This window comes from Phyllopteryx taeniolatus, chromosome 17 (genome assembly GCF_024500385.1).
Source record: "Phyllopteryx taeniolatus isolate TA_2022b chromosome 17, UOR_Ptae_1.2, whole genome shotgun sequence".
Classification (NCBI taxonomy): Eukaryota; Metazoa; Chordata; class Actinopteri; order Syngnathiformes; family Syngnathidae; genus Phyllopteryx; species Phyllopteryx taeniolatus.
Window position 1 is genome coordinate 6497380 of NC_084518.1, and position 23539 is coordinate 6520918.

General features: G+C 40.1%; 2 protein-coding genes across 5 annotated transcripts in view; one reads left to right on the forward strand and one right to left on the reverse strand.

Moving 5' to 3' along the window:
- Window positions 1-23539, forward strand: part of fez1 (fasciculation and elongation protein zeta 1 (zygin I)) — a 68128-nt gene that overhangs the window by 32650 nt on the left and 11939 nt on the right. The window contains exons 5-10 of one of the 2 annotated variants that reach the window (XM_061751045.1): window positions 596-761; window positions 2040-2356; window positions 3008-3088; window positions 3606-3681; window positions 3782-3847; window positions 6465-7321. In XM_061751045.1, the coding sequence (XP_061607029.1) occupies window positions 596-761; window positions 2040-2356; window positions 3008-3088; window positions 3606-3681; window positions 3782-3847; window positions 6465-6481 (723 nt within the window). In that variant the 3' untranslated portion in view covers window positions 6482-7321. Of the gene's footprint in view, window positions 1-595; window positions 762-2039; window positions 2357-3007; window positions 3089-3605; window positions 3682-3781; window positions 3848-6464; window positions 7322-23539 lie in introns of those variants that run through there. The other variant, XM_061751044.1, reaches the window with a different exon arrangement.
- esama (endothelial cell adhesion molecule a) overlaps window positions 9322-23539 on the reverse strand; it is an 83771-nt gene continuing 69553 nt past the window's right edge. For all 3 annotated transcript variants that reach the window (XM_061751041.1, XM_061751043.1, XM_061751040.1), the window contains 6 exons: window positions 19490-19641; window positions 17065-17266; window positions 16820-16975; window positions 16481-16603; window positions 13490-13622; window positions 9322-11509 (listed from right to left, as the gene is read on the reverse strand). In XM_061751041.1, the coding sequence (XP_061607025.1) occupies window positions 10975-11509; window positions 13490-13622; window positions 16481-16603; window positions 16820-16975; window positions 17065-17266; window positions 19490-19641 (1301 nt within the window). In that variant the 3' untranslated portion in view covers window positions 9322-10974. The remainder of the gene's footprint in view (window positions 11510-13489; window positions 13623-16480; window positions 16604-16819; window positions 16976-17064; window positions 17267-19489; window positions 19642-23539) is intronic.

Consider the following 23539-nt stretch of genomic DNA (forward strand, 5'->3'; position numbering starts at 1 on the left):
AACGCTTATTGGTAGTATATCCCCGCATTTTCAAGATATTTGGGGGTTTAAAAATTATTATGATGTGAATTATTTGGTCCGGTTCCTATCCTCAGCAAATAGCGGGGATGCACTGTATATTTATATAATGTACTGTTACTGCAAAAGCATACTTGAATGAACAGTAAAACAGCATAATACCCCAACATGAATTTCCCTTGTGGATGAATAAAGTGTCTATCTACTAGCAAGACAAGCTATAAGGTAGGACTGTCACAAATAGAGATAAAAGTGAAGAAAATGATAATAGGTCACATTATAAATTGGTAAATACATTAGCTGAACAATATCCTGGCTAAGAGCGTTACTAGAAAAAAATGTTTGACCTTTGTTTAGGCTTGAATTATAAAATATAAAATCCTAATCTGGCGGGCCACACTTGCCTCAATCTAATGAAAGGTTCACCCATCACAGTCCAGACGAAAGTCTGTATGATTCGTGACCTCACGTCCGTGTTAATTTGTTGGCCCTTGAGTAGCTTTGCACCACAGATAAATGGCTCCTTTGTCGCCCCTCTTTTCATCCAGCCTTTCCCTTCCATCTGTTTTTCTCCAAGGTCATTGAGGAGATAGCAGAGATGATGGAGAACTCCCCAGACCCTGGTGAAACCGAGGAAGAGGACGAGGAGGAGAGCAGCCATTGCTCCTCCAGGACCCACCCTTCGCTGCTGGAGGAGATCCGACAATTGTCCCAGGCCTCCAACAACAACTGTTCTTATGAAGGTACTGTAGTTCCAGCAATAATATCACTTAAGTAAGAGAAAAACAAATATCCACCCCCTTTTCCACAAGCTGTTTTGTTTCTTGTGTCGGTTTTGTTACTTTTGTATTGTGGGAAGAGTCTTTATATAAGTAGGCAAGGTGACTCTTTAGAACCTTTAAATTGGAGGCTCTCTCCCTTGAACAGGAGGTCCTCGCCAATACAAAGAGTGTATCATCTGTCACATACGGGCTTTCATCAAGCATCAAAGCACAACGTGCGAGGCAAGGTGGGCGTGCATAGGGTTTACATTACAAGAAAGGTAACAGAGTATAATATCAAAAGATATATACGTTATTGTGAGGCAGCATGCAGACCAGTTGTTATAGAAATTCCTCGGCTGTTCCCCTCAGTGCTGTGGTCGAGGAGTAAAATGCAAGTACAGTGTAATTGTTAGTACAGTATTACACTTCATATGCGGAGGTCCTCCGGTTATGATGGCGTTCCGTTCCAACAGCGGTGCAGTAGTAGTACTAGTAGTACCACTAAAGTATACTAACGCAGTAGTAAAGTGATGATTACAGTCAATAATGTTTAAGGCCATAAGTATCAGACAAGCAAATGAAAAATAGTACTGATGTATAAACTATGCTAACAAATCATACAAGTGACTCTCGATGGGACAAGCGGAAACTCAACACAACAACCGCGGTAACTTCTTCTTGCGCCGTGTGAAAACGTATTCTTACCAAACTAGTTCATTCCGCACTGTTAATCCCCAAAATGTGGTACGTCACAAACCAAGGACCTCCTGTACAATATTACAAGAATTCATCTGTGTCACTCAGTTTTGCTTTGCCCAGTGGTTCTCAAACATTTTTGACCAAGTACCATCCAAAAAAAAGCCCAGTTGTTTATTAAAAACGAAGCCGAGGCTGTGTTCCTAAAAAGTTATTCATTATTAATTGATATTATTGAAATCCACTGTAACATTATGCCCAGTTTTGAATTGACTGGACTTGCATAATAATTCTATTACGTGTATTGCACACAAAATAAACACATGTTTGAAAACCAACAGTTCTAAAAGATTAAATGCAAATATATTTAACTTGAATACAACTGGACTCTATTTAATGAATGTATTGTACTGGATTAAAAAAAAACAAAAAACGTTCAAGCCACTGCAGCATTATGCACAGAGAGACAACGTACCACAGTTTGAGAAACACTGTTCTCGCCTGTTTCTGTAGTGAAAAAAAATCCTCCTTTCCTCTCACATCACCTGTTCAATTCTGCAGGCCTGAGTCTGATGCCCAGTTCCGCACTGGCTGAACTACTGCGCCACGTGGAGGCTGCAATCCGGGAGTACTCAGAGGAACTGGTCAGTCAGCTGGCACGGCGTGAAGAGCTGGAGTTTGAAAAAGAGGTCAAGAACACGTTCATCACTGCCCTGATAGAGGTGCAGAACAGGCAGAAGGAGCAGCGAGACAGTAGCAAACGCCGACGCCGGGACAAGGCTTTGAGCCTGCAGGGAGGAATGGGCGTGGTGTCTGTGACCACAGGGACTACTGGCACCACCGGTCATGTGGAGAAAACAGGAAGCATGCCTGTCAAGGTAAAATGGAGGGGCCAGCTTGAACGTGTTACACATCAGTGTATGCATATGTATGCCACAACTTCAGTCCTTTTAAAACCGTTGCCTACTTATTACTGTCATTTGTCTTAATTTTGCGATAATACATATTTCCTTCAGTTGCAAGTGTGGTGATGTGAACCTGAATATTGCCACAGTATATACTTATATTAGAGAAAGGTCAAACCAGACTGCCTGTGAATTCTCCTTCCTGGCTCATAATGGATCTCAGGTCCATTAGCCTCGACAGGAACGTCCTGGAATGATCCTCATTTGTAGGAGAAATTTCTGGAGACACTTAACGAGCCAGTCCAGTCTACGCTTGTCCAGTAAGAGGAAAACAACCTAATGGATTTTCCTGCTGTGCAAAGCAAAACATGACTAGATTGGCTGAGCTATATTGACTGCGTGTTGTATATGATACCATTATTGAATTATTTAAAATATTGATGGCTTAGTATTGCGCACACAAAAAAAAAAAAAAAAAAATGCTGTATATCTGATTTCTTATGCATCTGACTGTATGGTTGAATCTCCCTCAGATTCTTCGAGAAACTAAATCACTCTGATATTTTGTAGAGATTTTAGTGGTATTAATATCTGTAATTTGTGTGCCTTGGTTTTGAACTACAGCGTTTCAGTATGGAGGGACTATCCAACATCCTGCAGACGGGCATCAGACAGACATTTGGAAGCACAGGGAATGAAAAACAGGTAGTGTGTCCATTACTATTACGTGTCCAACTATTACATGTCTTTGAAAATCACAGTGTTGATACAATACAACTCAATATTATATAGCAAGATGAATTTAAAACTATTTGCTGAACGATATATCCCAGCTAAAAGCTTTACTAGAAAGACTGAACTGGTCGTAATTCTTGTTTTATTAACACTGGGCATCTTTTAAAGTCCATAGTGCACTTCGCTCGGTAAAGAAGTAAAAAGCGTGGTTAATTCTAAGTGCTGACTCTGTTTTATGACATTCCAAACCAACAAGGTTCTTGCAATGACAATCATTACAAAAGGTTGTCATTTCAGTTGTCAGTTAATGTGAGGTATTCTTTAGTTTTGTGTCAAATGAACTGTTTTGGCCTGAGATCAGAGGTGCTAAACCTTTCCATCTGAAATGTATTGACTGCCTTTTTGTGTTTGTGAGCTTCTTGACTGCCCTCACCGTAAATTGGTTCAATTATACTTCACTTCCCATTCATTTTCAAACTGTTTCTAGTATCTGAACACAGTTATTCCTTATGAGAAGAAAGGCAGCCCTCCATCTGTTGACGACCTACAGATGCTCACAAAAAGTAAGTTTCAAAGTCAAGTGAAAACTATGTGGAAAAGAACCTATTCAAAATCACAGTTTTTGTACTTATTTCAAATGTGTCCAAACTTTTTTTCATGTAGTTCTTTTTGCCATGAAAGAGGACAGCGAGAAGGTCCCTACTCTGCTAACTGACTACATATTAAAAGGTAAAGATAAAATGGTATAAGGTGGTTTTGCTGCTATGCTGTTACTGACCACAACCGGTATCTCTGGACGGTCCAAAAAAGAATGACAATACGAGAGCCGTAGAAATATCGTAATGCTCACGTCGTACGTAGGTAGAATAAAAAAAACAAAAACAACAACAAAAAAATGAATAACATAACCAACCTACAGTATGCACACTCTGAAATGTAATTTTAGAGCTTCTGAATGAACAAAGGGCTGACTTGGAGCCAGTCACAAGAAGGAGTCATGCCATATCATTAATGACAAAACTGCTTCCAGTTCTGCATTTCCTTGCTTCTGTGTCATTTCAGTGCATGGTGATAATTGGTTGCCGGGTTTTTTCGATTGTGCTGCCACAAGTTTAAAACTCAGTGTTATGTAGGATGTTGCCAACAGTGCGCAAAATCTTTTAGAGTGACTGAAAACGCAATTCATCACCTGCTATTTAGGATCTTAGTCACAGAGATCACAATCATAGATCATGTGCAACATGCCCACCAACAGCGCGCAATCTGTTACAGTTAACATGCAATTTAGCGCACACTTTGGGATCTTAGTAAATCAGGCCCAACAGTGTTTGGTGTACTTGAGATGACCAACACAGCACGCCACACACAGTCTCCTTTTCCAGACCAGATGTTAGTCTTAATACCAAGACTGACCTGTGAGGGGTAGCATCCAGACTGGTGGTAAATACTAAGAAGAGGAGACACAAGAAGCTAGACCAACTATTAGCTTCTTTGGTAACTATAATATGATTGCAAACAATTTTCCTTGTCATTTTTATCGTGGTAAATGACTTCTAACCCATGAAAAACAGACACTCAACGAGTTGCTCCTCTAGTCATGTCAGACTGCAGTGCAAATGTAAGGTTGCTACTTTATTGGCTGTCATTCTGTTTCACAGCACATTGACGCGGTCCACGGATCGGCCGACCACAGTGTTGACCACACAGGATTTGCCATCGGAAACATTGAATAGGTTTAACATTTAAAATTTTCGGCCTAGAATGTTTTCCAGCAGGTAGGGGAAGAAAAAAAATGAAGCTCTCTTAAGACAGAATAATAAGCCAGGACTATATGTTAAACGCACCTGACAATGATCGCAAGGAGAAAAAAAAAAGCTCAAATTAATTCCCGATTATGTACGTATACCCTGCTGTAGAATTTTGCGCAGTAATGGTATTTGACAATAATATCACTCGCTATTTTCAGAGCTACCAAAGTCAGCTGGGATAGGCTCCAGCATACCCGCGATCCTAATGAGGATAAGCAGCATAAAAAATAGATGAATGGATTAGCTTATCACATTAATAACTCTTAAAATAAGCGTTGTTTTCCTGCAACATTTTTGATATAGTTCCTTACTGTGTATGTGGACCTATTGTCTGTTTTGCAGTTTTATTGACAAACAAAGCTCAGAGAAATTTTTAAAGGGGAACTAAACCCCAAGAAGTTTGGGGCAAAAATATGTTGTCTGTGTCAACACTAGTCAATACATGGTATTCTGATTAATATTGCGTTGGTGGAATAAGAATTTAACAGAATAATTCATCAGTCTTTACCAATGTCAGGGGGCCACCATATTGGGCAGTGTCACCTCTGCTATCGAGTGAAATTGACAGCAACACAGCCACAAAGTGGTAGGCCACGTAACCTGACGGAGCAGATGGCGTGGCGCATAGTGCGAAGAGGTCACCAATTTTCTGTCGACTCAATCGCTACACGCCTCCAAACGTCATGTGGCCTTCAGATTAGCTCAAGAAGAATGCGCAGAGGGCTTCATGGAATGGGTCTCCATGGCCGAGCAGCTGTATCCAAGCCATACATCACCAAGTGCAATGCAAAGCGTCGTGATGCACTGGTGTAAAGCACGCCGCCCCTCGACTCTAGAGCGTCCGTGGAGACGCGTTCTATGGCGTGACGAATCACACTTCTCCATCTGGCAAGCTGATGGACGAGTCTGGGTTTTTAGCGGTTGACAGGAGAACAGTACTTGTCTGACTGAATCAGAATCAGAATCATCTTTATTTGCCAAGTATGTCAAAAACACACAAGGAATTTGTCCGACAACAGACAGCCATTTGACAGAGAATACTCATTCATTCATTCATCTTCCGGTCCGCTTATCCTCACAAGGGTCACGGGCGTGCTGGAGCCTATCCCAGCTATCTTCGGGCAAGAGGCGGTGCACACCCTGAACTGGTCGCCAGACAATCGCAGGGCACATATAAACAAACAACCATTCGCACTCACATTCACACCGACGGGCAATTTAGAGTATTCAATGAAGCTACCATGCATGTTTTTGGGATGTGGCAGGAAACCGGAGTACCCGGAGAAAACCCACGCAGGCACGGGGAGAACATGCAAACTCCACACAGGCGGGGCCGGGATTTGAAGCCCGGTCCTCAGAACTGTGAGGCGGATGTGCTAACCAGTCGTCCACCGTGCCGCCACAGAGAATACTTTTGAGACATAAAAAGTTTAATGGAGGGGTGATTATGGTGTGGGGTATTTCTTTCAGGAGCTGAGCTTTACTGTAATCTCGTTCTTTGGTGACTAAATCAGATATCCACTGGTTTCCTTCTCCAGTCTTGTGTCCTACCTAAAGCAGTGTACCATCCAGGGGCCATGGTGCGGCGGGGAACTTCTCCTTTTACCACTGGCCCGAGCAGCATGACCTTGTTCGCCATTATCAGCCATGGATCCACAACCATCAACATCATTGTATTCGCCTCAACTATGACGATCGCCTCTTGCTGAGCTCGTCCTTTCCCTCCTTACACTTAACCATGCTTTCGCCAGCCACTGAAATAGTCAAAGTGGGACAGCCAGACCCATCTTTTAAAGGACTTCACCAATGGAGCATGACACACGATAAATGATCACGTCACCAATAACATGGTGTTTCTGCATTTTATTCCTCTGTTTTCATTCATATTTATTCTATTCATTGTTCATAAGGAGTACATTGCATTCATAAATGAAAAACCGTCCCAGTATTGTTTAAATTAAAAGAATTCATTTGAATAGACAAGCCATGTGCTGTTTTTTTTTTTTTTTTTTTTTTTTTTTTGGACAACTGTAGCGGAGTGAAAGAGAAAAACAAAAATTCAGGTGCAGCGCATTTTCCTTGTTTCATGTTCTTTATTTCACTCTGTGAATACACAATATTTTGTAATCTCTTTTAATTTGTATCAAACATTTGATAGAAAGTGATTTTTCTACTTTCATTTAATGTCACTAGAGTGACAGGCTACCATGTATTCCATATTGATCCGTTAAACTGGACATGTTGTGCAGTTAAACTTTGAATATCCTCAACCCTTGGGGTCAACTTGCCCAGGAAAGGTGCATACATTTGCATATGATCATTTATGACTTATGTTGAGATGTGTAAATTAATCTTGCATTGCTAAATTGCCAATTCTAATAAACATGCTACCCTATTTATGTGGTGCTGTCTTTGCCATGTTAGTGTAACAGAATTATGTAGCGTAGCTCACCCTGAATCTCACAGTATTAGCATTTTTGCATCCCTCAAACAGCAACATGTATTTCTTCAACAAAAGGGGACCATGGAATACACAAGTGAGTGTGTACTTTTATTTTGTATTTTCTGTCGTACAAATTTTAATCCCTCAAGAAGGAATTCAATCCACACTGGATACTTTTTGTGTGTGTTGCACATCACACAAAGAAGCAGACGACACACGTGCAATGAGAGCTGTTAGTTTGATTCAATTAAGTGAAATCAATATGGGTGGTTTATTTAAAATAATACAATGTTGCCCTCATTGAAATTCAGAATGTGGAGATTAGATTAGAGAGTCCAGGTGTTTATGCTATATTGGTCAAGGAGGGGGTTGTGATATGTGATATGATGAATGATTGGAGCTGTCCTCTTCATTTCAGTGAATCTCCACTATTTGCAGGGGATATGGACAGAGACCTGCCGCAAATAGTAACGATCCACAAGTAATTGACACCCCCAAAAATGGTTTGTAATTGCCTATAGATGCCACCAGATGGTGGCAAAGAAATATTTGTAAATTTTGGCCTCATCACACAAAACTGTAAAGGTTAGTTAATCAGTAAATAACAGGATCGTGTCCCAAAATAAATTGATGATGATGATATCACTTCATCCACGTTATCCTGTTTGTATTCATGGTTCTCTCTCTAACTGAAAAGGGATTATCTTGATTCATCATCAAAATGTTTCTCTTCACTGATGTGATCCTGCAAAGAGCAAGAAAGATTAGGAATCTCAATTGATGGCGTTCACTTGAGCCTTTATTAGAAGTATTTAGACAAGACATTAAGCAACACTGTGACTGACAGTGTTGACTTCTTGCAAGTTTCTAATGGAGATGTGGATGAACATCTCCTGCCCTAACAGCAACTAGGAGGGAGTCGGAGTCACTAACATCACCAATAACGAAATCACTGACATGTTGCAACAGGGTTGTGTACCTACGACACTGAGATAACCTGATTTTATATTAACAGTCATTAATAGTCCTAATGTACTTAAAGTGAATATTTCAAAAACACTTCTCTCTCTATATATATATATATATAGACACACATATATAAAAGATAAGGGGAGGCACGGTGAACGACTGGTTAGCACATCTGCCTCACAGTTCTGAGGACCTGGGTTCAATCCCCGGCCCCACCTGTGTGGAGTTTGCATGTTCTCCCCGTGCCTGCGTGGGTTTTCTCCAGGCACTCCGGTTTCCTCCCACATCCCAAAAAACATGCGTGGTAGGTTAATTGAAGACTCTAAATTGCCCGTAGGTGTGAATGGGAGTGCGAATGGTTGTTTGTTTACATGTGCCCTGCGATTGGCTAGCGACCAGTTCAGGGTGTACCCTACCTCCCGCCCGAAGATAGCTGGGATAGGCTCCAGCACGGCCACGACCTTAGTGAGGATAAGCGGGATGGAAAATGGATGGGTAAAAGATAAGGAACACAAAAACCAAAATAAAAAACGCTTACTTTTACTCCTGTGGTTGGCTTGCACAGTGAAAGGGGCACAAACTGGTTCATTGCACGCCATTTTTAACCACGGTACATTTTAGGTTAAGACAATCATAAACAGGGGACCTACTGCATTCAAAAAAAATCATTGATAAAGTGGTCAGTAGTGAAGTGACTAAATATGGCCACACATCAGCTCCAGTATATTGGCAATACTCAAAGGTCGCTGTTACTGACTTGCACAGACAGCCGGCACAAAGCACAAAGAGGAGGAGACATAGTTGAGGAAGGTTGGTGGATTTGACTTGAGGGGCCATGGCGTTTGTTGCTCCAGCGTATGGCCGGCCCCACTTATGAAACAGGTATTGTATGCCAAGGTCAGTGTGTGCGCACACAGTGACACACAATATTAACCCTTGCCACGAGTGCGCGCACGCACACACACACACACACACACAAACACTTCTCGTATAATTTTTAATTGAAAATATCATACAAAGCATTTTTATTAACATGGTTATAGAAGATACAAGTGCACATCTATGTCTGAAACTGAAACCACCAGTAGAAATAAGCACATTTGGCCACCAGTTTGTCCACAGTATTTAGTATCGTCCATCTTATTGGATAGCACTTCAATTCAAACTAACAAACAAAAAAACATTGAATATTCATATGTGGTGCACTTTATACTGTATTTTTTAAAAGTAAAGACTTTGGAGATATTTTAAATTCTATTGTTCATAATGCACAAATTAGAATTTCAAATACTGACCTTGGTGAATTGTAGCTGTATTTATAATCAAATGAGTTATTCTCATCGAACGTGATAAAGCAATGATGAATCTTTTTTTTCTTTCTTTCATTTTTGCATAACACCACAGCTTTGAGATACAACTAACATGATGTTTTCACTTTCAGAAGGGGTCAGTTCAATGCCCATTTTTGTTATCCTTTAAAAAAAACAACTGTTTTTCTTTATCTCCAAGCCACAAAAAAAATAGAATACAGTATCAGAACATGACTATTTGCTCCAGTGTAATGACAATACAGCATTCCAGATCATTTTACATAATACTGTACATCTTTCATACATTTTTGTTTACTAGATGAGAATTACTTATTTCAATTATTTTATACCAAACTGAACAGGAAATTAAAATGAAGTATGTTAAGAATGTAAAGTATGCATACTGTTTTTCTTTGGTTCAGTATCCAGTGTTCAAGGCAGAAATAATTTAACACATAATCTGAGGTTATACCCACATACTATTGCTTTGCGCATTGTAATAATAATAAAAAAATAAATAAATACCATATTTACATATCTTGTGCTGCTTGAAACTGAATCAATGCAACTTAATACATTATGTTATATTTTTGAACTTAAAATAACTGAAATTATGTTAAGGGTAATATAATTGTTCAACTTTGCTGCATGTTAACTAGTCAGACATGTTTTAATGCCTGCAAGATTTATTTGTGTTAGTTTTTCCATTTAATGAATTGGCTTCTTTAGTTTCTGACCATCACTTTTTCAGTTAAGAAATGCACCTCTACCACGGTTGATTTGTATTCACGAACGTGCTTTAAAAGTAAAGTACACTTCACGATTGGAGCTGGAGCCTCTGAAGCCAAAATGCTAATTAAACATGAACGCGTGCTTGTGTCAAGTTACGATCAATCAATTCCAAATAGTGCACTGCTTATGTAGCTAAATGAATGTATTAAGATAATTGTCTAAGAGTGTAATATATTTATAAACAAAAGGCAAAAAAAAGATAATGAAAGAAAGTGTAACAAATCAAAGCTGTTGAAATCGAATGACAATAATAAAAAAAAACGTAACAATTGTAAGGTACAAAAGATTGAACAATGAAGAATTGAAACATTTGCAATGTAGCCATAGAGTGCATAAAGAATATAAAAAAATATATATATATACCTTAAACAAGGAGTGAGTCCTAAAATCTTGAAAATTTTAACTACTTGAATTCTTTGCTCAATAATAATAACCAGGTGCTCCATTAAAAAGAACTTCAGATGAACCCTTCCAGGAAAGTAAAGGGACATTATTCCACAGTTACCAGCATAGTGTTGCAAGTAATGGCTGTTGTTAGACAAGTGATCCAGCCTGGTTCTGCGCAGGCACCATAATGGGCACCCCGCCCATGCGGGTGATGTTGGAGCCTGTGAGTGTGGAGGAGGCAAATGGCGGAGGGGGTGGAGTGGGCTGAAGCTGTAGCTGAGGATGGCTATAGGTCTGCTGGAGCATCTGGGCTTGTGGAAGCTGGGTGTAACGCTCTGGTCTGGGTTGGGAGCCGCCATTGGTGTTGGCCTCCAAAGAGACAGGCTGGTCACGTGGTAGGGTGGTGTTGTTGTTGTAGCTATAGTGGGTCGGGGTGGAGGCTCCTTGATGGCGCGACGGACGGTAGCCGGCTGTGCTGCCGGTGGCTGTGATGATGGAGGCTGTGTCGGAGGGAGGGCGCTGGGGGTAGTGCTGCAAAGGGTGGTGGCTGTTTTCTTGGTGTGAGGGCTCTCTGTGTTGTGGGCTGGAGGCGATGGAGGACAAGGTACCATTCTTGGAGATGATATCTGAACCCATTCCGCTTTTAGCCCAGGACACACGTTTGGGAGCCTGAGCATCCTCTCTGAATGGTGGACAAGACACAAAGGCGTGAAGGGAAAAGTTGTGTTTAATGTGCAATATTCAGTAATTTAGGAAGCAGTCCCTCGCCCCAGAACCAGAAATTAGCGCTGAATCAGAGCAGTGATTATATTTCCAATGTCCATCCATGCATTTTCTGTACTGTTTATACTCTTTAGGGCACAGGTGTCCAATTAAGGCCGGGGCCCGCGATAGTAAATAAAGTCTAATTCATGTTTCTTGGTAAATGTATTGGTTCTTCTCATTTTGACAGAATGTTTTGAACATTTTCTTTCAATTTTAAAAGATATTACAAACATTATTTTATTATTTTATTTTTTTTGCCAAATCTCTTCTTAATATAAAGGACTCTATTATCATAGACAGTCCATCTGCGGCAGGGCGCAAATGCAGACGGATTCTGATTTTCGTGCAAACGCAATGCTCGTTGCACGTATTTGCAAAGCTGGGCGTTCCGGCACAGCGAGGGTGTGACCTTGTAGATCCTCCTGTTGGCGTGATAATTTTGTGGTAGAAAGTGGGTCTTAATTTATACCTGCTCAGACCACGGTATTAGGAATCCCCGGTGACAGCACTACCTGTAAATTCTCTCTCTAGCACAACTCATCTGATTATTCTTTGCACTCCACTGTCAGAAATCTTGCGAGGAGCACCTGATCGAGGCAAATCTATGGTGATATGATTGGCTTTCCACTCAAGTATTACGGCCTCAACTGTGCTCACTGGAACATTCAGAAGCTTAGATATGCGCCTGTAACCAATGCCATCGTTATGTTTTGCAACAATTATTTCGCGATGGTCCTGAGACAGCTGTCTGCTCTTACCCATCATGAGATGTGTCTTGACTCACACCTTGGCAATGACACCTTTTTGTAGGCCAACAATTAGGACTGAACCAGCTGATATTCATTTGTAGTGACAAGGGGCTGGACTGCTGTTTGATTATTGATAGATTCTAGGCGTTGTCTAGGCTTTCCATGCCTTTTTGCACCTCATTTTCTTCATGTGTTCTATACTTTTTCCCTGTGTCATTTCACATTTTTACACGCAAATGAATTCCTGAGCTTATTTGTTCTACTTTTTAATGTATGGATTGCTTGGGATGTTTCCAACATCTGGTGAAATTGTCAGATCAATAGCACCTTTGGAAGTACGTATATTTAGTGAGAAAAATGGTGACGTGTTAAATACTAATTTCAGCCACTGTATATATATATATATATATATATATATATATATATACACACACACACACAAAAACACACACGCTTGTTTGAAGCGTTATAATTTACTGTAACATGGGTGCTAATGCTATTAGCATGTCCAAACAGTTCTCTCTGCTGGTCACTTTTAGTTGTATATTACAGTACATCATCGCAGCGGACCCTGTGCACTACTATTGCGCACGTACATTGTGATATCTATCTATCTATCTATCTATCTATCTATCTATCTATCTATCTATCTATCTATCATCTATCTATCTATCTATCTATCTATCTATCTATCTATCTATCTATCTATCTATCTATCTATCTATCTACCTATCTATCATCTATCTATCTATCTATCTATCTATCTATCTATCTATCTATCTATCTATACAGCATATACTGTATAATCAAACTAACCAATTCATTTCAAATTTCACTCAGCCATGCTTACTATTTTGTCAGTGAAGTGCCATCATCGAACTCACTTGATTTCATTTGCCATGTCCTCTTCGTTCTCCCGTCTATCTATCTATCTATCTATCTATCTATCTATCTATCTATCTATCTATCTATCTATCTATCTATCTATCTATCTATCTATCTATCTATCTATCTATCTATCTATCTATCTATCTATCTATCTATCTATTTATACAGCATATACTGTATAATCAAACTAACCAATTCATTTCAAATTTCACTCAGCCATGCTTACTATTTTGTCAGTGAAGTGCCATCATCGAACTCACTTGATTTCATTTGCCATGTCCTCTTCGTTCTCCCGTTGTCTCTTCATCAGGAAAAACACACAAATGAGTAAAAGGCAGAGGAAGCCAACCACTGTGCCCACAGTGGCGCCGACAATCACCCCAACCTTATTGGCTGCAGAGAAAATCAGAGCACACACCAATTATATTTTATCAACAACAACAACAACAATAGCAACAAACAATTCAATAGTAGAAGTATAAAATGGATGTGTTGGTGTAATAAAAAAAAGAAAATACACTTTTACAAACAGAGCGTAAAGTTAGATTACAATGGTTTTGCCATTTACTAATTATGCCTGGATCAGACTACAAGACAAATTTGGTGTTTTACAATTGCACCAAAAAATCTTTACGTATCTTGGGCAGACAGTGGCAACACTACATGACATTTATTCCGATACCACCGCATACTGTCTTTTACGATCACTGGGCTTTATCTCGTCAAATCAAACACAGTCGGAGAGGCGGAACCAGAAAACATGTGACCGGTCAACGCGACCGTATACACTCGTTAGCATGGTGACGACAACAACAATGTGCCTCGTCAATGTACTGTATTGTGTCGTGGGGAAAAAAAAGAACAAAATGAGGAAAAATGTGTGGTTATCATCACCGGTGCTCGGGAGAGGACGTTCATTCAAGGATTGCTTGAGTTATGTTCACATGCCTTTAATACAATATGGCTCACAAGCAGGCCACACAACGTTATGAAGGCTAGCAAGCTAGTGCTAACACTAACGGTTGCACGTAAACATGCCGACATTGTGTCGAATCATCCTCTAAAGCGTCGGTAAACATTGGTTTGTGCGTGTGAATAAATGTTAACAACTGCGTGCAAGTATGTTGACGACGGCAAGCACGGGAGGTGATGCACCAGTCACAATATACAATCCTATTGGTCGACGTCGAGGTGCGCTGTCGGAGAGTTCTTGTTGATATGTCACACTACAGCAAGATATCCCAAAAAATCAAACATGCCAGACTTTTCGTTTTGCCGTCGTAGGGTTATCGTAGGGCCAAATCGTTGGTCGTGGATTATGTCACACTACAAGAAATGTTGTCGTTCCTGACAAAATATGTCAGGCCCAATTTAGGAAATCGGCTGCGATAGCTAATCGGGCCAATATCGGGGCTAAAATATTAGCCAACATTAATCAACAATCTGTTCTCTACATCAAAGTTCAGTAGGCTATTTGTGAGAAGAGAATGCTGGGGAAAATGTTGTTATTAATCATGGATACAAGGTTTTAACACCCCAGTGAAATACAAACATCATGAATACATCCTTCTTGACATTTAGGACTCTATTTTCATGAACGGCATAAATCCTGTGCGGCATAACTTGGCGCCGGATCTGAGAGCAGGTCTGACCCACTGTGGCAGTGATCAGCTGACTTCAATCATGGCCAATTAAAGAGACTCTTCTCATTCCCTTTAAATGCGGTGCGCTAGTCGCGAACTGGCGAAGGGCAGACAATCAAATTTTTCCCAAGATGAAACTGATTTGTTCATCCGGGAGGGCAACGCGCACAATGTACGTTTATACCGAAGTGCAAGCACACCTCCACGGGCCGATGATGTAAAGTTGGCTTAAAAGGTGATAACAAATGTAGTCTCACGGCTAGCTGAGAACTGCCACCCAATCGCAAGAAGTGGCTGAATGATGTAAGAAAAAGGGCCAAAAATTAACATTGTTGTCTCTGAAAAGAGCAGCGGGCAACGGGTGGAAGAAGCCGCTTTGATCTGCTCAGTCTGTTGCCCTCTTGAGGACCTTGTGGCTTCCACCGTAAACCACGAGGGATTTGGCAGCGTGGAGGCCAGAATATCTGGTAATACATAAGAATCCTCATCATGATCACACTTAAAAATTTTATAATATTAATATAACGCTGTTTTACATTATTTGATGACACAAACACTGAGCCAGGGCATAGACAGGAGTTAAATTAAGCATTCAAAGGATGATACGTAATCACAGCGATCCTTGCATGAGTGGGGCATTGTCACTGCTCTGTTCATGATGTAGCAACAGACAATGTGAGTGGGTACCCTTATTAAATACATAATAATAATAATATTATTAATAATAATAATAATAATATTGCATTCAATGAATTGATTTCTACAATGATTCAGGTTTGATGCCCACTATTCACTTATTTATGAATGAAATACGCCTGAGATCCACTGCACGTGAGCGGAGCTCGGTATCAGCCTACAGGCGCATCGATCAAATTCACCAAAACCGTGTCTACTAGGGCAGACACGATGGTCTGAGCAGATTTAAGTTTATATTGACTTTCTACTACCAAATGGTCATTCCGTCAGGCACATCTCCAAAGGACATGGGAGGTGAAGAGGGAGGTGAAAAGGCCAACAAGTGTATGATGAGTTGTACGAGTCGTTGAGTACTTTGAGGAGTTGATGAATGAGGAAAATGAAAGTGAAAGCAGAGCAGAGGAGGTGGAAACTGAAACAGACGCTAGGCCAGATTACAAAGGCTGAAGTGGATTTTTGACACGATTGTTGAACAGGATTTTAGAGCATAAGAAGATGCCTGGAGTAGAGTGAAGGTGTGGTAATTCCAGGGGGACACCACAGACTGGAGACAAAGCTAGAGAGGCCAGATTTAGATGGTTTGGACATGTGCAAAAAAGGGCAGCAGATAAGAAGGATGCTGAAGAAGGATGCTGGAAATGTGCCGAGGGAAGACTTCCTGATAGCAGGAGTTAGAGCAGAAGACGTAGACCGGGAAAGATGGATGATGATGATTCGCTGTGGGCCCATGAATAGGTTCAAGTCTAAAGGGAAGGAAGAAAGGTTGAAACCCTGAATAGAATCCAAGTATTGTATTTGATTCGTTAATACAGTAGTGGTCCGTGAGCACAGCAACTAATAGTCAAATTCTTTGTCTGATATTAGTGATGCTGGTGAGGATGATGATGATGATGATAACAGTGTTGTACGTACAGGAGGATATCTCTAGGTTGATGAAGCAGCTTTCGATTCCGGCTGTGTTGCTGGCAGTGCACACGTACTTCCCTGACATGTTACTGCTCAGGTTACTCAGCTTCAGATTGCCTGTCTTCTCATCTAAAATATCATTTACCAAGAAAAAGGACTATAATCATGGATGCATTTATTCACATTATTCAATGTACAGTGAACTGTATAAACAGACAAATATACAAAACAGATGGAGAGTGGTAGAGAATAAGCCAGACACCACCTTTATTTCTAATTAGTTGCTGAATCACTTGTGATATACATTATGGTATCAGGCTGTACAGTTGTGTGGGCTCCACTCACTGAGCATGGGTGAGAAGAAGACCTCAGAGAGGGGACTGGTTTTCGTCCACTTATACAATGGAATTGGCTTCCCGCTGTCAGACTTGCAGCTCAGTGTCACATTTCCTTTCAGCACTGGTTTCCCTGATAAAGTGCACTTTGGGACAGCAGGAGGCACTGAGGCGAGAAGGGAGTAAGAGTAATAATTGTATTTTATAAAACTTAAAACTAATGAACAAATAGTTCAGTCATAATCTGTGTCTTACCTTTGACATCCAGGCTGAGCTGAGCAGTGAGGCCAGGGTTATCTGGGATGATGACTTGGCAGAGGTAACGTCCTGAATCTGACTCCTGGGTGTTGTTGACGAACAGAGACACATCACTAGAGGGCATGCTAGAGGTGAACCCAACTCGGCCCTTAAACTGGGAACTCCCCACGCTGATGGAGCCCTTGGTGTAAGAAATGATCTGAACAAGGAAAGAGAGGCAAAGTTAGTTTTGAGTAATTGATATTTCTAAATGATGTGGTCTTTATTTGACGAAGTGAGGAACATGGAACTTGTTTGCGAGTCTCAGATGTAATCATGTCATGCAAAATGTCATGAAGTACTTGGAAACTTCTTCTTTTCCTTTCGGCTTGTCCCGTTAGGGGTCGCCACAGCGCATCATCCTTTTACATGTAAGCCTATCTCCTGCATCCTCCTCTCGAACACCAACTGCCATCATGTCTTCCCTCACAACATCCATCAACCTTCTCTTTGGTTTTCCTCTAGCTCTCTTGTCTGGCAGCTCCATCGTCGTCATCCTTCTACCAATATACTCACTATTTCTCCTCTGGACGTGTCCAAACCATTGAAGTCTGCTCTCTCTAACTTTGTCTCCAGAACATCGAACCTTGGCTGTCCCTCTGATGATCTCATTTCTAATTTTATCCAACCTGGTCACTCCGAGAGCGAACCTCAACATCTTCATTTCTGCCACATCCAGCTCTGCTTCCTGTTGTCTCTTCAGTGCCACTGTCTCTAATCCGTACATCATGGATGGCCTCACCAGTGTTTTATAAAGTTTGCCCTTCATCCTCGCAGAGACTCTTCTGTCACATAACACACCTGACACCTTCCTCCACCCGTTCCACACTCACCATTGCTCTGGACGGTTGACCCCAAGTATTTAAAAGTAGCTGAATTTCCAACGGCGCTCCGCAGGTTGACGGCGCCGGTGGCGGACGCTGTTAACCCGGGCCACAACCGATCCGGTGTGGAATTCTTTGGATGAACGCTCATATTTGTATGGCAAGGTTTTAAGCCGGATGCCCATCCTGACGCAACCCTCTGCATTTATCCGGGCTTGGGACCGGCCTACAGTTTGCACTGACTTGTGCCCCCCATAGGGCTGCATTAAGTACTTGGAAACTGAACTACATAATAAAACAATACGATTCCAGCAAGCACAACTCACAGTGTACAGTTTAAAATATATTTATAAGAAGAATAAATTGCAAGGAAAGTATTAAGTTAAACAGAAATATTTCTCCTCTTTTACCCCGCTAAAGACTGGAATGAAGAATACCAAGTACGAAGGACGAAAGTGACTCTTTCTCATAGTGCCAGAAATAAATATTTCCTAAAGTTTTGACTACTTCAAGTGCTTTATGTAATTACTTTATTATTGTTTATGTTTATTTTATACAATATAACCCACTATATGCAGCATACTCATCTTAAAATGGCGTTTCTCTGTCATTGGCATGGCCATCCCAGTTCACCGTCTTTCATCATCTTGTGGTCCAGTTACCACACCTCTCAAATTACGTCTTAGTGTCAGTATGCTGTGCTTGCAACTTTTTATTTTAAACCACAGAACAATGATAATCTCTTGGAGGACGTGCTGGTATAACATAATGTTGTAAATGTCGGAAAGAAAAAGATTAAAAAATACAACCAAAAACAATTCCAATTTGCCATTATTTTTTATTGTTAATTTAACTATTTAGAAGACAACTCTAAATACTGTACCTACATGCTTAATTTGTTTGAAATCTTAATGATATTCACTGAAATCACAATTTCCCATACCATACTGTTCTGCCTAAGTCAGAATCACGACTACAGCCACAGTTTGTCCCTCGTTTTTTTTCATAGCACAAAAAGTCTGACATTGGGCTTCCTGTCACCCTTGGATGAAACACCCTTTTCCTGCGAAAAGCTTTCATGAGCTCGCTTTTCGCCACATTTATCTATTGTATGTGATTCCTATTTGCAATTCCCATCTGGTCAGCATGATAATGTAATGGTGTGGGGTAAACAAAGCTAACGCCAGATTCTAAAGATAATGTGTGACAAAAAAATGTCACTGTGCGAAGGGGTGTTATTTTTTTCAGTTATGCAACCTTCTTTAACCTTATTAACTGCACAATAACATCATCCTGTAAAATCATGCACAATCCACATTGTTTTATATAAACGTAATTATATAGTGGGACTTCTAGACAGAATAGTACATTTTGGCATTTGAGTTGGCGGCACGATGGACAACTGGTTAGAGAGTCAGCCTCACAGTTCTGAGGACCCGGCTATAGATGAAAAGTTAAAATAATTTCAAGCCAAGATCATGATGCATATATTTGAGGTTACCTACAAATATAGCCTAAATGTGTTTATGGTCAAAACTCATGACCAATTAATTTCTTACCAGCTGAGTGTTGTTGGAAACAAGGTTCCAGAGGATGGTGTTTGTGCTCAGGTCGCTACCAGGGACTGTGTTGTATGAAGCCTTCAGAACCACCATCTGACCCTTCAATACATCCAAATGGGTTTGGGGCAGCAGAATATCTGCCCAAATGCCTGGATGCACAGGGAGGGAAATGAGACAAAATGAGTGAAGTCCTCTCCTGATTTTTCCTTTGCTCATACTGACCTACTGCAAAGGCATATTCAGTTAAATATTTTTTTATTTGAATTTAAGTGAAAATGCACAAAAAACAGATGTATATATTAAAACAATAATACCAGTAATAAAAAAGTAATAGTTTCTATATTTCAAAATACAGTGCTCATCATATACGACTAAACCACCTTAAAAAGTAAAGCTTTTTATAGAGTCATCATAGAATACGAGAGCCGTTTTCAGAATTTTGATGCTGATTAGATGAACCTGCAATTTGCATGTTTTAACCTAAAATTTAGCTTTGCTAGACTTTCAGTTTTTGTAATATTGCAAAACTGAATTATGATAATGTGTAAGAAGGATTACATGTTTTTACGTGCAAATGGACAAATCTGATTCACAATCATATTTTATAGTTTTTATACTGGAGTATGCCCAAGGAAATATGTATTCTAAAATGAAACTGTTGGGATGTACACATTTAGGTTGAGCACTGCAAGTATGTTGAAATGAAGGAAGCATAGAGATATTCTATATGGCTAAATTACTTAAAATCGCCATACTGATGAACACAGGACTGTCTGATGGTAAACTACAGATATCTGTAATTATTTAAACTTGGTTTGAATTACATTATTAAATCAAATGCAATGCTAATATGGGGGAAAAGGCTGAACAGAATGGAAAAAAATGACATTATGATAAAGTCAATCCATAAATCCATTTTAAATACCGCTTGTTCTCATTTGGGTTGAAGCACGTTTTGGGAATGTGGGAGCCTGGGAGGAAATTGTAGTAACCGCAGAAAACCTGAGACAAGGTCATTTGACCCAATTCAAGAGCACATGTACTAGGCTGCACTGTAAATCTATGGCCAGAGAGGGGAAGCACAGAGCCACACACAAGTGCTCCTCACTCAACTGAAAGTAATGAATGTAATAAAATAAATACAGAATGCATATCAGATTCAAAGCCTTGAGTGTATCTGTTATTAGCTAGCTGTGTAGCACATACTATATTCCAGATTGTGGTGTCTATACTTCTACTTTTCCAGGGATTTTGATTGTGGTGTTAGTCAATAGAAAATGTACACCCCTATAACGTCTTTATTTTAGTAATCATAAAACAATCATAAAAACTAAATAAAGTTCACATGCGTATTGAATTGCTTCCTAATTCTCCTCTACAATTCTTCTTTGTCTTTATTTATGTATTCACTTTAGATCATCAGGCTCCACCAGCAAGCATGACAACAAAATTGTAATAATAAGGTCATAGTTATCTGAGTGTTGATAGGTGGGTGTTTTCATGCATTTACCAGTGTGATTGACAAGGTGTGATGACTAATGCAATAGATGGGAATCTGGTTAATAACATCAACACTCATCATCCTACACTGCACTGCAAAAAAAAAAAAATAGTAATACTTCATCATCTTCATGCATGAGCGTGCACCAAGCATACTTTATTAGCCTGTATCAATGCAATGAAAGAGGCAAAAGCTAAGAATAGTTTGATATGAACAAATGCTGCAATAATTTGTAATTGCAAACCCAAATCTAAAAGGGTTTTTAACATAATGTACATGTAACGTGAAAACCAGCACACATTTCTCTTTTTCCCTCTCTAGAAAAACTATGCTCAGTAGAGCACAAAATTATCATCATCATCATCATTTGTATGAAGTCTACGTGTATTTACATGCACTGTAGTATTGAGCAATAGTCCAGCCAGACAAAATTAATTTAGTTAGTTAAAATCATTTCTTCTCATGCCCCAATGTAGAGTTATTAGCACATTGAAAACACTATTCATTATTTTTTTAATCAATCTGTTATTTTACACCTATGTTTTAACATATGCATTAGTATTTCTATATTTGAGTGGTTTAGTTTAAGCAAAACACATTACTGTGTACACCTGAAGTTTGTCCCTTCAATAATGTTGTGGCCCTCCACCTTCCCCCCAAATGTAATCTGTTGTGGCATGTATTCGTTGGGTCCATTCTGAAGAGCGATACAGTAAATGCAGTCATGTAATTGTTTCCCGTGTCCTCATTAATAGGTATAATACAAAAACAAATAATTACATAACTCGGGGCTGCTCTGTTTGTGTTGTTTGATGGGTTATAATCAGAGGTGGGTAGAGGAGCCAAATATTGTACTCAAGTAACAGCACTGTTACTTTAGAATAATATGACTCAGGTAAAAGTAAAATGTAACCCTCCAAATAACTACTTGAGTAATAGTAAGAAAGTAGTCAGAAGAAAAAACTACTCAAGTACCAAGTAACTGTTGAGTAACTTAAATCAGAGCATGACCGTCAAATACAACACAAAGAACTAAATAAAACATCACTCCATCCATCCATTTTCCGTACCGCTTATCCTCACCAGCGTCGCGGGCGTGCTGGAGCCTATCCCAGTATGAATGTGCAAATTCAGATACTGCAAATCTTTATAAAATAACAAACGACTGAATACAATCTTTGTAAAATAACAAATAGAGCTAAATTTTGCTCCAACAAATGGTTGTATACTATTTTGTTTTCACTTGTTAAACGGCACAATAGGATCACCAGGCAGAGATTACAAAAACAGGAACAAGGCAGCAGTGGATATAAAAACCATCCCATCAAAACCATCCCCAACCAACCATCTACACATCCCTGTTCAAATGCCAGGTTTTTTATGTAAAGAATTTAGACCAAAATAAATAATTTTATAATTTTTTTTCACCATTAATGTGACCTAGAATTGGTACAACTGAATTGATTTATTTTATTTCATCTTTTTGAGAGGGGAGGTGAGAATAAACATCTGCAATAATATTGTATGCGATTGACTTGGACTTGTTTAACTTGCTGTCTTCTTAGCCAGGTCACCACTGGAAAGAGATGTTCTGTCTCAACTGGTCTTTTGCCTTGTTAAATAGAGGTTAAACAAATAAAATAAAAAATTAATTGACCCTGAACAGGATAAGCGGTATTGGCAATGGATGGATGGATAAAATAAAAAATAAATCTGGTTGCACAAGGATGCACTCCCTCTTATAAATGGTATGCGGCTGAATACATGTTCAATGTGAGTCCACACACACCTGCCACAAATGTTTAGGTGCCGAAAACCAACACCACATGCACAGGGCCTTAAGGAATTTGCTTTATTCACTGAAATGATTGAATGAAGAAGCTGTTTGCTGACCACACTTCCATTCATCCATTTTCTGAGCCGCTACTCCTCACTAGGGTCGCGGGCGTGCTGGAGCCTATCCCAGCTATCATCGGGCAGGAAGCGGGTTACACCCTGAACTGGTTGCCAGCCAATCGCAGGGCACATACAAACAAACAACCATTCGCACTCACATTCACACCGACGGGCAATTTAGAGTCTCCAATTCAAGCATGTTTTTGGGATGTGGGAGGAAACCGGAGTGCCCGGAGAAAACCCACGCAGGCACGGGGAGAACATGCAAACTCCACACAGGCGGGGCCAGGGATTGAACCCCGGTCCTCAGAACTGTGAGGCTGACGCTGTAACCAGTCGTACACCGTGCCGCTCTGACCAGACTTACGTATTGATAAAGTGTGTGCGTGCATGTGTGCGTGCATGCGTGCGTGTGCGAGCGAGTGATTAGAGAACGTACTCTCAAAAAATGCATGTTTCAACCAAAACAACAAAAACGTCTGCAACTTACAGCAAGGTGTTTTCTCAAGTTAGAAGTGGGCTGAAATTTCCAAATTTGTCCAAACACAAGACTACACGGCATGACAAAGCTGTTGTTGTGTTTTACAGTCTATAATGTAAAAATCAAGTCGTGCAGCTGATTCCACCCACCCCCTCATCCCCCGCAGTAT